This window comes from Ahaetulla prasina, chromosome 6 (genome assembly GCF_028640845.1).
Source record: "Ahaetulla prasina isolate Xishuangbanna chromosome 6, ASM2864084v1, whole genome shotgun sequence".
Taxonomy (NCBI): domain Eukaryota; kingdom Metazoa; phylum Chordata; class Lepidosauria; order Squamata; family Colubridae; genus Ahaetulla; species Ahaetulla prasina.
The window spans coordinates 65,269,897-65,287,277 of record NC_080544.1 but is presented as its reverse complement, the minus strand read 5'-3'; the positions used below and the strand labels follow the sequence as shown (position 1 = coordinate 65,287,277).

At 40.9% G+C, this 17,381-nt stretch overlaps 1 protein-coding gene across 13 annotated transcripts in view; it reads right to left on the bottom strand.

Annotated features, from left to right (window-relative positions):
- SCLY (selenocysteine lyase) overlaps positions 1–17,381 on the bottom strand; it is a 29,240-nt gene that overhangs the window by 11,025 nt on the left and 834 nt on the right. For 5 of the 13 annotated variants that reach the window (XR_009155833.1, XR_009155834.1, XR_009155835.1 and 2 more), the window contains exons 1-7: positions 12,158–12,350; positions 6,459–6,591; positions 5,822–5,934; positions 4,798–4,898; positions 4,406–4,592; positions 3,158–3,285; positions 1,709–1,873 (exon numbers count right to left, since the gene is read on the bottom strand). Coding sequence is in view for 10 of the 13 variants with exons in the window: in XM_058189251.1 (XP_058045234.1) it covers positions 1,709–1,873; positions 3,158–3,285; positions 4,406–4,592; positions 4,798–4,898; positions 5,822–5,934; positions 6,459–6,556 (792 nt within the window). In the remaining 3 variants the exon portion in view is untranslated. Of the gene's footprint in view, positions 1–1,708; positions 1,874–3,157; positions 3,286–4,405; positions 4,593–4,797; positions 4,899–5,821; positions 5,935–6,458; positions 6,592–8,275; positions 8,395–12,098; positions 12,351–12,685; positions 12,973–17,381 lie in introns of those variants that run through there. The other 8 variants (XM_058189254.1, XM_058189255.1, XM_058189252.1 and 5 more) reach the window with 7 other exon arrangements.

The window sequence follows — 17,381 nt, the reverse complement described above, 5'->3', positions numbered from 1 at the left end:
AACCTTGGGGTGTAATCCATCCGGTCCTGGTGATTTGAACTCGTCTAGGGTAGACAGGTGTTCACTTACCATTTTCTTCCCTATTTTAACTTGTGTTTCTAATCTGTTTTTTGTAGTGCTGTTTTTGATAGGTTGGATTGTTTTTTCCTTTTGTGTAAAGACCGATGCAAAATATGAGTTAAGTAGATCTGCTTTCTCCCTGTTGCTTGTCACCTTCTTGCCACTTTCTCCCAGCAATGGGCCAATTGTTTCCTTGACTTTTTTCTTGTTTTTAACATGTTGGAAGAAGCTTTTTTTGTTATTTTTTACTTTTGTCGCTAGCCTTTGTTCATTGTGAGCCTTAGCTTTCCTCACTTCATCTTTACAGGCTCGGGCTATTTGCTGATAGTCTGCCTTAGTTATTTGCCCCTCTTTCCACATTTTATATTTGTCCTTTTTGTCTTTCAATTTGTCAGATAGTTCTTTATGCATCCATGCTGGTTTCTTTTGAGATCTATTATTTTTCTTCTTCATTGGTATTGTGTTAGACTGTGCTTTTATAATCTCACTTTTCAAAATTTCCCAAGCTTCTTGAGTCGTTTTCCCCCTGAGGATTCTCATCCATTGAATCCTTCTCAAGCTCTCTCTAAGTTTATTGAAATTAGCTCTCTTAAAGTCCAAGACTCTAGTTTGACTTTGTTCTACTACTTGTATTTGCTTAATACAGTAGTGGCCAAAACTGTGGAAGCCTTTTGGGAAAAGTGTATTTTCTAAAACTAGCTAATAACACCACTTTTTTTTGAGTAGTACCATAAAATTATATATCAATGGAAAGATAATTTAATCAAGAATGTAATGCAATAACTTTTATGAAGGATTTGCTATTAGAATAGCAGTTATAAAGAAGAAAAGTGAAACGAGATATACAAAAATTATCACTTAGCTGGGTAACCTTTAGCATGAATTACGACCTTACAACGTCATCCCATGGAGTGAACCAAGTTTTTTAGTTCTGCAGCTGTTATAATGTGAAACCAAGATTAAATGATTGCTTCTATTAACTGGGTTTTATTGCTGGGTCGCTTCTGACTAACAAGTTTCTTTAGTCAATTCCATAGATTTTCAATTGAGTTAAAGTCTGGGCTATTCCCAGGCCATTCCAGCAATGGAATATGATTATCTTGAAACTCCAAAAAAAAAGTGATATTATTAGCCATCAAACCTCAAAAATACACTTTTCCCAAAAGGTTTCCACAATTTTGGCCACTACTGTAGTCATTTCTCTCAATGTTCCCACTACTTCCACTTCTTGATATTACAATTGGCTAGTATCAAGTCAAAGATAACAGATACTTTTGTACCTTCCTCTTTGAAAAAGAAAGTTATCAGGAATTTCCTAGAGGTATCAAACTTAACAGAGTGTGCTTCCCTAAAGATGTGGCATAATTAAATACTTTATTACTACTGTTTCACTGCTTTATATTCTGTATACCAACATGCATAGTAAGAGTATTCAAAGCAGAGTTTACTTTATAGCTATCTAACAAAAGACATTCCAAAAGCATTACACATAAGATCTGTAAGAGAATAGTTTTTAGAAATGACAAACCAAATTAGAGGCACAGTGGTTTTTAATTTAGTGAGAACTGCTGTTCTTGTGTATGAAATTCTCCAAAGTTCAGAAGAGGTCACAACAAAGAGATAGTAGTCCAAACAGAGAAAAATATACCTTGTGCCCTACAATAGTGAGGTAATCTACTCCCAAGTCCTGGACATCCACTCGCCCCTTTCCAATCATCTGGGCTGCATCTGTGTGCATTAAGATCCATGGCAGACCAGAGGCCTTTCTCTTGTGGTTGATAACTTCAATCTGCCGACTGAGTTCTGAGATGGGCTGAGAGAAAAGTATCCTGTTAGGTGTCAAGAGATATAATTTTATCAAAAACACTACCTTTCCCTCCCTATTAGTATTTAGTAATTCATTTTTGGAACTACTGAAATAGAAAAGATATTATATCAACTAATATGTTCTGTTTATCACATTGGTTATAATTCTAGTCTCTCAAAATTGAAGAATAGGCTATGACTAATAGGCCTATTGTTATATTGGTATTACCATCTTTCTACATCATAAAATCTATTGTTAACATTTGCCTGCCTCCCTAAAAAGATTAGCATAACTGAATCTACCTAGGAACTTAATATTGATCTTGTTCTACTTATTTACCAAATTTTATAATAAAAAACTAAGCCAAAATGTCTTGCATACATATATAGCAATTTAATAAACAAAAATCTAATAACCCATGCTGGCAAAAATAAAGCCATTGTTGTAAAATATGGGGGCAAGAACACTGGCGTAAATAACACAAATTAAGAAATTTGAAGATATTAAATGTTAAGAGCAGCCACCCTAAAGAATGTGTTTTGACAAATCTTTGGCATTAGTTTAGCAAAAGGGAGATCAGAAATAAGTGTGTATGAAAGCATACATATAATTTATTTAATATTTAAAAAATTTTAATTTAATGTTTTAAAAGAAAAAAATCACAATTTTATAAAATGTGGTAAATGTATAAAATACTGTAGGGCAGACAAAGTTTGTCCATCAGTTACAGAAATATAAATATATTTCAGTGGATTCATTATATTTTCATACATGAATAAACCTATTCCTGATGGCTTTATTTATTTGTCATCTAAACATCATTGTAAACATTGACTCATTCTTGGAATACAACCAACTGAAACAACCTCACAGTCATAATCATGTGTCATTTTCAATTCATCAGTCATTGACTGAAAGCACGCTGAATGAATACAATAATAGAAAATGTTTTACGAGAATACCTGTCAGTACTTCCTAACATCTGGAGTAATCTCAATTAATTAAAAATCTATCTATCTTCCTTAAATTTATGAACTTTATGAAGCGGGACTGGCATAATTAGTGATGTATTTTAATTGGGTTTTTTAATATTTTTTAACTTCTTAATTTAAATTTTAATAATCAGCCTTTAAAATTTGCTCTTTTTAATTGTTGTTTTAAATTGTATACATTTTTGTTTTATTTTGGCTGTACACCGCCCTGAGTCCTTCGGGAGAAGGGCGGTATAAAAATTTAATAAATAAAAAAAAAAATAAATAAAAAACTATAACAATTAAATTTACAACTCACCATTACAACCCCAGTTTCATTATTTGCTAGCATTACAGAAACTAAGCAGGTAGTTGGATGGATTGCTGCAACAACATCATCTACTTCCACTCGCCCGGTTACCTTTGATACTGGCACGAAAGTGGCTTCTATAAACCAGGATAAAAAGAAGAAAGTCATCCCACAGTTCAATTTGCTCAAAAGCAGTTGCTATTTTTCTTACAATAGGTTTGAAGGATGCCACAATGGATATCAGAGAAGTTCCAGCCAAACCACTCAGCAACAGAGACTGCACGATGTAACAGTCATGAGGAAGCCTAAAAAGTTACAGATTTAAAGGCAGAATTTAAGGAAAAAAGGGAACTCCTCAGGAATTCAGCAGCATCTTGAAAGCAGGGTATAATTTAGTTCCTTTATTTTATAAAAAGTTAAGAGGTAAGAAAATACTTTTATAATTAATTCTGTCAGGTGCAAGAAACCAGGAACCAAGGTTATTCAAATGAGTAGAAATTTATTCCATTTTAGCTTTTTGCAAGAATTTGAATTATTAATGATCAAGGCAAATTATGGGCACAAAGGGGACTCCAAACTGATGATGCACTTGCCCCCTCGACACAGCCTATAAATTCCTTGCCTAACTCCATATAATTAAATAAAAAAGGAGGATAAAATTCTAATAATAATTTAAGCTCATAATAATAACTTTTTATTTAACTTTTTTTTACATTCCTTCTTCAAGTTTATAACCATTATCTTCTACAATCAATGATCTAAGCTAAGATGTCTGAATGAAATGCATGCATTTTGCCTCCAGAGAATAAGATGGTCTTGATGGAGATAACACAGAAACTGTTGGTTAGACAAACATATGTGAAGTATCTTTTAAAATCCAAAATAGCCAGATAACATTTGGAAGCATCTCACACAGAAACTGCCCCAATTCACTGAACTATAAGGAAGTGAGGTACAGCGCAAATAGATTTGCAAGATTTCATAGATATTTTTTAATAGTTGCAGATGCATACTTGTTCTGAAAACTCATCTACCCATAAAAAAACAAGAAAGGTAAACTGGGGGTGACACATAGCATCTTGAGAACATAAATGGGATAGTGAGGTAAAGAAATTCATAAGTTCATGTTCTACTAAATTTGCATTTTGTGAATGGCCATGTCCCCAGTAACAGCCATTTTGTGAAACATCTTCACCTCCATTTCAAAAGTGCCACCAAAAATGTTGATGCCCTAGCTACAAAATGTCAATTGCTCACCAGCTTTTTGTTCCTTCACTAGGTGCTCTACAGGGAGACGAACTGAATCATGTTCAATGCAAGATATAATGATATGTGGAAGTGACCCTAAAGTCTTTTCTTCATGGCTTTCTTTTGTTGCAACAGTACTTTGTTTGCTGCTTTTCATAAAATCCTTCACTGCAGTATGAATCACTAAGTTATTTGCCTGGAGGAAAAGAAAGAAAGAAATACAAATCAGATCAAAGAGTCATTTGCCAAAACATAGGATAGAGACAGATTTTTCTTGCAGCTAATTACTATTTTTTGCTGATTTTTCTCATCCAGAATTTCATTTTCAGAAAATAAAAATAAGGTATTTTTAAAAATAAATGCCAGATCAAAATAGTGTTAAACAATATCAAATATCTTACTTCTGTCCCTCCAGAAGTGAAAATAATGTCCTGGAACGGTCCTCCCACCATTTTAGCCAGATTTTCACGAGCTTCATTTATGATCCTCTTTGCTCTTTGACCTGTGGAGGCAAGACACAAAAATGATTCATATAAGGTAAATTCTGGGGTGGGGTGGGGGTTGTTTGTTCCTCACACTAAAGGCATGTGCATTTTAATTATGGGCTTTTCCCCCAGTTGCACCTAATCATTATACAGAGATGTCCTGCCAATACCACTTTTCAGTCTTGTACCCATGAAATTACCTTCATTTTATTCCATCAGTGAGAAAGGCTTCAGTCATCCTTTGTTCTACTTTAGTGTTAAAATGGCATTTTCTTCCTTAAATAAACAACACTCAACACTAGCCACAAGGGGTGCTAAAATGCTATTTCTTCTCCCACTGTTTTGGGGGCAAAACATAACTTACAGCTCTGAAAGTTATCCAAACATTATTGCCCCAGAACAATATTAATGAGGCTAGGTTTTATAATATCTAGTGATGGCTACCAGATGCTAAGAACACATAAGCTATTTTGCTACTTCGAACTGTAAATGCCAGGTGTGGTTGATGGTTTGACTAATTTTACACACTTTTTAAAATTTATTTGTATTGCTTTTCAGTAACACATAAAATCTGTTTTCTGTTAAATTATATGTACATACATATATATTGCATGCTATCCTACCATCTTTTCCAAGCAGCAAGCCCATGTATTATTTTTTAAACAATGAAAAAATGCAGTGTTGCATGTGTACGTACATATAATTTTTTTTAAAAACAGTCATATTTAAATGTTACTAGGGCTAACTAGGGCTATATCTATTTTCCCTAGTTACTACTAGAGGACTGAAGACTGTAATGATTCAATGTTTGAGTCTTCTAATAAATCCTTAACTGCTACTCCAATAACCCTTCAAGATTAGAGCCCTCCTTTACCACTAGGCATGCTTGTACCCCAAAAAGATGCTTTCACAAAACACTTCTACATTATCTTTATCAGACCTGCTTCATAAGAACTGCTAGGATTGCCCCATGCTTCATACATGGCTTCTTTAACTGTCTCAATCACTTCTGGTGCCAGAGGGGTGGTTGCATTGTAATCCATATAAATTTTCCTATAGAAAATAGAATAAGAAAATGGTTATCAACAGAAAGATGAACCACATAGATTAATACCGTCACCTTCACACTAGGTTGCAGTGTGTATTTTGGAAAATCTTCTTTGATAAATCTTTTCCATTGCTATCCACTTTTTCAAGCAGTGACAGTACTGTATTTCACCTCCAAATGTTACAAAATTGTATTTTTATACAATTCTGAAAATTTTCATAAAATTGAGGTGGACTGCCTCATCAAAACCTTTTTATACCTTCATTAATTTTGGAAGCATTTTGTATATAGTTATGACTCTGAATCAGACATTTGAAATTGGCTAATAATCTTGGTAATCTGTATATTCAATTCCAGGATAATGTTCTTGAATGAGTTTTACAACCCCAGCCCATGCAAATTCAGTTTAAAATAAGCCCTACTGAGTTCAACAGGTTTTATTGTAAAAAAAATCATACATGAAACAGCAAGCTCTCAGTACTTACATTAAAAGCAGAGACCATAAATTGGTAACAAATAAGTTACATACCTGCTTGAGGAGATATTATTTTTTCCATTATAGTTTAATTTCTCATTAGTCTCCATTGTTTGTTCCACTAGTATCATCTTCAAGGTGGACTCTTCCATTCTCAGTCAGCCTCCTTGTAAAAAAGTGACCTGCGCTGAAACAGAAAAATGTATCATGTCACTCTCAAGTTCACAATTTGTTTCTCTGCAGTGGCCTGCCAGCTGTCCGGTTCAGGTACTTGCAGAAAAAGCTAAAATGCCTTAGAAACTCCTGCAAGTAGATATGTTGGCTTCAAAAGAAAGACGTACAAAAGAATCCAATGCAGGTAGACAGAATGAAGGGCTATCTTAAATGTTTGGCAGTAATTGCTTCTAGGCAAGGAATGGAGCAGAGAATACAAGGCTGGGAGAGCCTAAACCCAGATGATCCATGGTCAGGAAAAGAAATCAAGGAGATCCCTGAATTTGGTTGCCATTACCTTTTTATAACTTTGCTGTCAGAAAGACATTAGGACAGCCATAGTTAATTCTCAAAACATTGTGTCCCCAGGATCTTAGGTTAAATTGACCACCAGGAGGCACAATATGACTGATTTCATCATTATTGACACTGCTCAGATATGGGTAGCCAGATGATAATTTAAGAATTTCAAATCTTCTCCCAGGAATTGCACTCACGGACCTTCATACTTTTGGTAACTATATATAGTGCGTTAGTTTATCCAGGTCCTGGAGTTTAACAGTTTCAGGAAGAATTTTTTCCCCGAACGCCATCACTCTGCTAAACAAATAATTCCCTCAACACTGTCAAACTATTTACTAATTCTGCATTACTATTAATCTTCTCATCGTTCCCATCATCCATCTCCTCCACTTATGACTGTATGACTGTAACTTTGTTGCTTGTATCCTTACGATTTATATTGATATTGTTTCCTGATTCCTTATTTGTACCCTATGACTATCATTAAGTGTTGTACCTTATGATTCTTGATGAATGTATCTTTTATGTACACTGAGAGCATATGCACCAAGACAAATTCCTGTATGTCCAATCACACTTGGCTAATAAGAAAAAATTCTGTTCTATTCTATTCGAATACACAGAAGCTGGATAATTGCAATATATAAAATGTGGATATATACAATCAGCTTTCCCTTATTATGCCCTCAGAGCAGAAAAGTAATGTCAAATCTTTGGCATCATTACTATTCTCAGGGAGGACTGCAAAGAACTAGTATATGACAAAATAGAGCCATTATTGGGTTAAGTGAACCAACAATAAATCTTCTGACTCTGTATAAAAAGTTGAAAGATTATGAGATGGCCTCTGAGATTGCAACTGTGACTAGAATCAATTAGTTATATTAGCAAGTTATATTAAATTAACACATTAGTTCAAGCAGAAGCAGAAAAAAAACTTTTAGATTTTTAACTAGGTATTAATTTGTATATATATTGTTGAAAATCTCTTTGAATCCATCTTTTTCTGTCAGTGGTGAAACATTTTATGGACACCAGTAAGGCATAAGAGTAAGAAAGGCTCTCTGATTTAGGAGGTAGCAGAGTTATAACAATAAGAAGTCACTCACTGATTCACCCTCTTTTCTCTCTTTTAAAGACATTTATTTGATTGGCATTGACAACGCTTATGAAAGTGAACTCCATTCTTTAGCTCTATTAAGACATGGGAAACTCATGACTCTCTACATATAATTAAATTATAACTCTCAGAATCCTTCAACACTGGTTATGCTATTGAAAACTACAGTTCAACAATTACTATACTGAAATAGGGAACCTATCTAACATTTTAGTTTTGCAGGAAGGGAACTTACATTGCCTTACTAAAATCAGCTGACATTGTTAGTGCAGCATTGAATAAGACTAAACAATGAAATCTTGTATGATATTCAGAGCGTTTAATTCTCATATATTTGATAGTATAGGCTCAACCAAATCTGTCCAGTTTTCAACTTTTCCATCTTCACCTCTTTCTAATTGCTATCACTCAGTAGTTGCTCCTTACTACTGGATCACAGTAGTAAAGACTTTCATCAGTCAAAACTAAATTAGCTCATTAAATATTTGACCCCTTTCATGGATTACTGCCTCGTCGTGGCAAAGGGTCTTGCGTAGCTCAATGAAGCTATGAGCTATGCCGTGCAGGGACACCCAGACGGACAGGTCATAGCAGAGAGTTCTGACAAAACGTAATCCACTGGAGAAGGAAATGGCAACCCACTCCAGTATCTTTGCCATGAAAACCCCATGGACAGTACAAAAAGGAAAAAAGATATGATGCCGGAAGATGAGCCCCTCAGGTCGGAAGGTGTCCAATATGCTACTGGGGAAGAGCGGAGGTAGTAGTAGCACCAGAAAGAATGAAGCGACTGGGCCAAAGCCGAAAGGACGCTCAGCTGTGGATGTATCTGGTGGTGAAAGGAAAGTCCGATGCTGTAAAGATTTTTTCTCCATAGGAACCTGGAATGTAAGATCCATGAATCAAGGCAAGCTGGATGTGGTCAAACAAGACATGACAAGACTGAACATCGACATCTTAGGAATCAGCAAACTAAAGTGGACAGGAATGGGTGAATTTAATTCAGATGACTATCAGGTATACTACTGTGGGCAAGAATCCCTCAGAAGAAATGGAGTGGCTTTCATAATCAATAAAAAAGTAGGAAAAGCAATACTGGGATACAATCCCCAAAATGACAGAATGATCTCAGTCCGAATCCAAGGCAAACCATTCAATATCACAGTAGTTCAAGTCTATGCCCCAACCACTGGTGCTGAAGAAGATGAAATTGACCAGTTCTATGAAGCCCTACAGCCCCTGATAGAATTAACACCAAAAAATGATGTCCTTATCATCATGGGAGATTGGAATGCTAAAGTAGGAAGCCAAAAGATAACCGGAATAACAGGCAAGTATGGCCTTGGAGTACAAAATAAAACAAGCAGGGAACAGGCTGATAGAATTCTGTCAAGACAACACGATGGTCAGAGCAAACACTCTTTTCCAACAACCTAAGAGACGACTCTACACATGGACATCACCAGATGGTCAACACAAAAATCAGATTGACTATGTGCTCCGCAGCCAAAAATGGAGAAGCTCTATATAGTCAGTAAAAACAAGACCAGGAGCTGACTGTGGCTCAGATCATGAGCTTCTTCTTGCAAAATTTAGGCTTAAACTAAAGAAAGTGGGGAAAAGCACCAGGCACTCAGGTATGAACTAAATCATATCCCTGATGAATATACAGTAGAGGTGACAAATAGATTTAAAGAATTAGATCTGATAGACAGAGTGCCTGAAGAACTATGGACGGAGGTTCGCAACATTGTACAAGAGGTAGGAACTAAAACCATTCCAAAGAAAAAGAAATGCAAGAAAGCAAAATGGCTGTCTGAGGAAGCTCTGCAAATAGCTGAGGAAAGAAGGGAAGCGAAAAGCAAGGGAGAAAGAGAATTCCAGAGAATAGCTAGAAGAGATAAGAATGCATTCTTAAATGAACAGTGCAAAGAAATAGAAGAAAACAATAGAATAGAGAGGACCAGAGATCTATTCAAGAAAATTGGAGATATGGGCATGGGATGATAAAGATGGGCATGATAAAGGACCAAAATGGCAGGGACCTAACAGAGGCAGAAGAGATTAAGAAGAGGTGGCAAAAATTACACAGAAGAACTATACAAGAATGAGCTTAACATCCCTGATAACCACGATAGGGTGGTCACTAACCTTGAGCCAGACATCCTAGAATGTGAAGTCAAATGGGCCTTAGGAAATCTGAGCAACAACAAAGCTAGTGGAGGAGACAGTATTCCAGCTGAGCTATTCAAAATCTTAAAAGACGACGCAGTAAAAGTGCTACACCCAATTTGCCAGCAAATTTGGAAAACTCAACAATGGCCACAGGATTGGAAAAGGTCAGTTTACATTCCAATTCCAAAGAAAGGCAATGCCAAAGAATGTTCAAACTATCGCACCATTGCACTCATTTCACATGCTAGTAAGGTTATGCTTAAAATCCTACAAGCTAGGCTCCAGCAATATGTGGATCGAGAACTACCAGAAGTACAGGCAGGATTTCGTAGAGGCAGAGGAACTAGAGATCAAATTGCCAACATACGCTGGATCATGGAGAAAGCTAGGGAGTTCCAGAAAAACATCTACTTCTGCTTCATTGACTATGCTAAAGCCTTTGATTGTGTGGATCACAACAAATTGTGGCAAGTTCTTAAAGAAATGGGAGTACCAGACCATCTTATTTGTCTCTTGAGAAACCTGTATGCGGGTCAAGAAGCCACAGTGAGAACTGGAACGGAACCACTGATTGGTTCAAAATTGGGAAAGGAGTCCAGCAAGGCTGTATACTATCACCCTGCTTATTTAACTTATATGCAGAACACATCATGAGAAAGGCAGGGCTAGATGAATCAAAAATTGGAATTAAGATTGCCGGAAGAAATATCAACAACCTCAGATATGCAGATGATACCACTCTAATGGCAGAAAGCGAAGAGGAACTAAAGAGTCTCTTGATGCGGGTGAAGGAAGAGAGTGCAAAAGTTGGCTTGAAACTCAACATTAAGAAAACTAAAATCATGGCATCCATCCCTTTCAATTCCTGGCAGATAGATGGTGAAGAAATGGAGGTAGTGACAGATTTTATTTTCCTGGGCTCCAAGATCACCGCAGATGGGGACTGCAGCCAAGAAATTAAAAGACGCTTGCTCCTGGGGAGGAAAGCTATGGCAAATCTAGACAGCGTACTAAAAAGCAGAGACATCATCCTGCCAACAAAAGTGCGTATAGTCAAAGCTATGATTTTCCCAGTTGCAATGTATGGCTGTGAAGGTTGGACCATAAGAAAGGCTGAGCGCCAAAGAATTGAGGCCTTTGAACTCTGGTGCTGGAGAAGACTCCTGCGAGTCCCTTGGACTGCGAGGTGAACAAACAAGTCAGTTCTAGAGGAGATCAACCCTGACTGCTCTTTAGAAGGTCAGATCCTGAAGATGAAATTGAAATACTTCGGCCACCTAATGAGAAAGAAGGACTCACTGGAGAAGAGCCTAATGCTGGGAAAGATTGAGGGCAAAGAAGAAAGGGACAACAGAGAACGAGGTGGCTCGATGGAGTCACTGAAGCAGTAGGCATGAGTTTAAATGGACTCCAGAGGATGGTAGAGGACAGGAAGGCCTGGAGGAATGTTGTCCATGGGGTCGCGATGGGTCGGACATGACTTCGCAACTAACAACAACAAATATTTGACACAACACTGCAGTTCCAGTGTTCTGTTATAATTCAGTTTTAGCATCCTGAATTAAAATAATTTAATGTTTTCTTTCTTTATCTTCATCTTCCTTCTGTTTTTAAACTGCCAAACTCCTCTGGGAGAGGAGGCTCATACTTTCGGATTCCTTGAGTGCATTATTTAACAACACTACATTTAACATCAACTATTATTAATATAAATATCAATCTTATTAAGTTAAACAAATCTGTGCCAAGGATAGCTTTTAAATTTTTAGTTAATCTGATAATAAAGAAAAATTTTCACCAAACAAAAACGATGGCACAGTATCAATCAAAAGATAAGCAGACTTTTCCTCCAGGGAAAAAAACCATAGCACATCTCTGCTTACAATATCCTGGAGAGAAAAACGGAGAAGCTATCAATCACACAACCAAGCGACCTTCTCACCAGGGTTAAATGTCGACTTCAACTAGGCGACACAATTGTTACACAAACTTCACGGCGTCGCCATTGGTTACTGAGGGAAATATTCTCAACGCAAACGAGTCCGCGCCCCTCCTATTCAGCCATTAGGGATTGGCTGCGATTGCAGCCATTGAAAAAATAACCCGACACGCAGCAAGAGAAGCTCTAGTCTAGAGTCTAGTCTAAGCACTGACATATAGTAGGAAGAACGGCAGGCTCTTACTCTAGTCCCGCCCTCGTTGGCAAGGTGACGGTGCCCCCAAAGAAGAGCTGATTGGCCAATATTCGAATATAATTTTCGATTAACGGCAATTTAAATAGGTTCCCTTTGGAGGACCAATCGAGTTTCTCCCCACCGAAAGCCGATTGGCTAAGAGCCTCCCTGTTTTGTGAGTCGAGCAGTTCTTTCGTCGATGAGGATGGTGCCATCCAGTTTTAAATGATCTACTCTCCCCCGACGCGAACCCCCTTCTTTTTTAAACCGTGATGTCGTTTATTGACGCCCCTTACTAGATGGTGGTGATTTTTTTTTTCTGTGCTGTGCTGTTATTCAGTCGGTTCTTTTTCCCGCTAGGAAAAAAAGTGGGCCTGTCAGTTTTCCAAAACTTGGTGGGCCCTTACCCACGTTTCGTCTCCGCTGACTAGTCAAAAACGAAACGCAAGCTGTAATGTATTACTGTAAGTTTTGGCGGGAGTTTTAGGCGGGAAATATCTCGTTCCTGATTGGTTGCAGCCTCAGGCTGAAGTGTATATAAGGAGAGGTTTTTCTCCAGAGTTTTGCTGGGTCACACTATATTAAAGAGCTGTTGTCACTAACCTGGTCTCCTGCCTCGTCAATACCCAAACCTAACATTGGCGACGAAGGTGGGATCTTGAGGCAGAGCACCAGAACAGAGCTGAACTCACTACGAGAATCAAACCCAGCAAGGTGATAGCGAATGCAGCGATGACCGGCTACACGCCACCCACTCCGTTTGACCCTGCCCAGGAAACATGGGGAATATATATGACCCGTTTCGAAAGTTTCCTGGAGGCAAACGAGTTACAGGGAGTCTCCGACAACCGCAAACGGGCTTACTTCATAAGCCACTGTGGGTCCGCAGTCATCGCCGTCGCAGAAGCTCTAGCGGAGCCAACACCGCTACACTCCGTATCGTGGCAGACCCTTCAGACCCTCCTGAAGAATCACTACGCACCAGCCCCGTCCAAATACGTTCGACGGTACGAGTTTGGGGAGCGAGGCAACAAGAAGGCGAGTCTATCAGCGACTACATGGCAGCCCTGAGACAAGCCTCCAAGCATTGCGAGTACCGCGATCTGGACGAAGAGCTGCTGGAACAACTTATACGGGGGTCAGAGACATCCGTTGAGGAGACGGTTACAGCCAAGAGCAACCTGACATTGGCAAACGCCTGGACGAAGCCAGAGCCCATGAGATGTCCAACCATGCAGCAGACACCTTACAAAGCGACTCACGCCGATGGCGGGCGCAAAGCCGAGCACAGTCCACCACGAAGAAACCTATCGTGAGTCAACCAGCGAAGAGGAGGAAGAAGTCCACTACACCGAAAATCGACAAGGAAGACCCGGAGGAATGCGGAAGTTGCGGGCGACATCAGCGCCAAAGATGTAAGTTCAGGGCGCCATTTGCGGCGGTGTGAAAGGAAGGGCACCTGGCTCAAGTCTGCCGAGCACCCCAACCTTCCCACCGAAAATTCAAATCGCCAATCAGAGCGGCTCTGAGTCAGAGATGCAAACCCCACATTCCCGAAATTTCAAACCAGCCAATCAGAGCGCGAGATCAGCAAGGCGACCCGCGATTGGCCAGGAAAGAAAGAGCGCGAAGTCAAACCGAATGACTGTTACCATAGACCACGCAGCTACCCGCATCGAAGAAAAGATCTTCACTAACCCAACAATTGAAGGCGTACCGTGCCGGCTGGAAGTAGACACAGGATCCGCCATCACAATCATGTCCTGGGACACTTTTGTGAAAGCCTTGCCGCACATCGCAAAGCGCAAGCTACAGAAACAACGGCTCCGGGTGCAGGATTACCAGGGCAACCGCATCCCTGTTCGAGGGACAACGACCGTCGAGGTCAAGTACGGAACATACGAAAAGACCCTGCCCATCACGTTAGTCGAGGGAACCTTGCCAAGTTTGCTGGGGCTAGACTGGTTCAGGCGTTGGGAATGGGGTGACTGGCGTCCACCGGAGCGGATGCAACCTGCAAACGCCCTAATGGAGGAATTCGCAGACGATTCGAGGACCGTTTAGGCAAGTACAAGGGACCCCTATATCCTTCAGTTTAGACCCCAAATAGCTCCCATTAGGTTAAAGGCAAGGAGGGTTCCTTTGCACTCAAACCTAAAATCGACAAAGAGTTAGATAAATTAGTCAGCCAGGGATACTAGTGCCAGTTGACCATGCCAAATGGGAGACGCCAATCGTCACCCTATAAAACCAGACGGGTCCATAAGAATTTGTGCCGATTACAAGGCTACCTTGAACAAAGCATTGCAAAAGAGCGCCTACCCAGTTCCAGTAGTGCAACACTTATTGCACTCACTAGGGCACGGACAAGTTTTCGCCAAATTTGACTTGGCACAAGCTTACCAACAGCTACCCGTAGTTGCTAGCACAGCTGAAGCCCAGACCATTGTAACGCACTGGGTGCCTTTAAGTGCACCCGTTACAGTTCGGGTGAGTGTGGCCCGGGCTATTCCAAAATTTGATGGAGCGGCTCCTACAAGGGTTACCGAGTCGTACCCTATTTCGATGATGTGTTGGTATCAGGGAAGATTTAAGAGAACTGGGAAGCGGTTAAGGAAAGTTTTGGCCATTTTAGGTCGGCAGGATTAAAAGTCAAAGCAAGCAAGTGTCAGATAGGGGTCGAATCTGTTGAATTTTTGGGCTATAGAATAGACAAAAAAGGGATTCACCCCACTGAGAGCAAAGTCAAGGCGATAAAGAGAGCCCCAGCACCCAAAAACAAGACAGAACTCCAGGCTTTCCTGGGTCTGGTAAACTTTTACGCCGTGTTTTTAAAAGACAAGGCAACCGTTGCTGAACCGCTGCATAAATTGCTTGGAAAAAACACTGCTTGGTCGTGGGGGAAGTCAGAGAATAGGGCATTTGAGGCAGTAAAAAGTTTGCTATCAAGCGATAGCCTGTTAATACAATACAACAACAGACTGCCGTTAGTATTGGTTTGTGATGCGTCCCCCTATGGAGTAGGAGCTGTACTTAGCCACAGACTCCCAAACGGCACTGAAGCCCCTATAGCGTTCTATTCACGAACGATGTCCCCGGCTGAGAGGAATTACAGCCAGCTAGATAGGGAGGCTCTCGCAATAGTGTCAGGGGTGAAAAAATTTCATGAATACGTTTTTGGGAGAGACTTTGAAATTATCACTGACCACAGACCGCTATTGGGATTACTGGCTGGCGACCGCCCAACGCCAGTGGCACTATCACCCCGGCTGACCAGATGGACTATTTTTCTGGCCGCCTACTCTTACAAACTGCAGCATCGACCTGGAAAAGAGCTGGGGCATGCGGACGCATTGAGCAGATGCCCATTGCCGGGAAATCGAGGACCCTACTCCGGCACCCCTGCTCTACTAATTGACTCTTGGGACTCTGGGCCAGTCACATCGCAGGAAGTGGCTCGGCCTCCTACCGGACGTTGTCTTAAGAACTGTAATCGGTTGGGTTCAGGGATGGCCATGGGCACTGCTTTAGAGAATTTGTAAAGAAAAGAGGGAATTGTCTGTGCAAGGGGTGCCTGCTCTGGGGGATAGGGTGGTAGTTCCAGAGAAGCTGAGGAAAAAGTCCTGAACTACTGCATGAGGGTCACCCAGGAATTGTAAGGATGAAGGGCTAGCCAGGAGCTATGTCTGGTGGCCCCTAATGGACAGGGAAATCAGTGACAGGGTTGGCCGATGCCAGGTATGTCAGGAATCCAGACCACTACCACCCACGGCCCCAGTGTTGGAGTGGGAGAAACCCCAAGGCCCTTGGTCCCGCATTCACATTGATTTTGCCGCCCTTCCACGGCCAAACATTTCTAATTGTGGTGGATGCATTCTCCAAATGGCTGGAGATCATCCTAATGAAATCCACAACCGCTGGAGCCGTCATTTCAGCACTAAAACACCTATTCGCCACGCACGGGCTACCGGACACCCTCGTGTCCGATAACGCCCACAGTTCACCGCAGCATTATTTGAAGGGTACCTGGCTGAAGAGGGCATCCGACATGCCTCTCAGCGCCGCTCCACCCCGCGCCGAACGGCCTTGCTGAACGCTTTGTTCGAGTGCGAAAGAAGCGCTATCACGGCAGCCCCGGAGACTGGCAGGCACAAATCGACGATTCCTAACCGGCCCAACACAGGACCCCTGTGTGGCCACCGGCCGCAGCCCAGCCGAGCTATTAATGGGCGGAAGCTAAGGTGCCCGCTAGACCGGCTACACCGAACTACGTGCAGGACGGGTTCAAAACAAAACCAGATAGACTCCGGGAATTAAACATAGGAGACTCAGTGTGGGCACATAATTACAGCGACGGCCCAAACTGGAAGAGGGGATAGTCATAGACAAACGGGCCCCAAATCTTATCTAGTGGAAATAGACGATGGCAGAGTTTGAGGCGCCACATAGATCAATTAAGAAACAGATTGAGCGATAAGGCAGAATTAGGCGAGACCAGCCCTGACTATGATTTAATTAACCCCACAGCTGACTGGAGCCGAGAACAAACAGAAAGCATAGAACCAAACAGAGACTTATCTGAGTCAGGCGAGGTCCAGCGACACCCTCAGGTCCCTCTAGAGGACAGCAGGTCCGAGCCGGCGACAATCCAGGGCCGGATGGCCGGGAGGAGGAGCTCAGAGGAACGAAAAGTCCCTCCGCAAGCTCGACTCAACTCCAGAAAGTGAACTGCGCAGGTCCGGGAGAGTCAGGAGACGCCCACGTACCTGCAGGACTACGAGAGAAGTAATATGCAAATATTGGCAAAGTGCCTTCTGGGAGGGAAGGAGTGTAATGTATTACTGTAAGTTTTGGCGGGAGTTTTAGGCGGAAATATTCTCAACGCAAACGAGTCCGCGCCCCTCCTATTCAGCCATTAGGGATTGGCTGCGATTGCAGCCATTGAAAAAATAACCCGACACGCAGCAAGAGAAGCTCTAGTCTAGAGTCTAG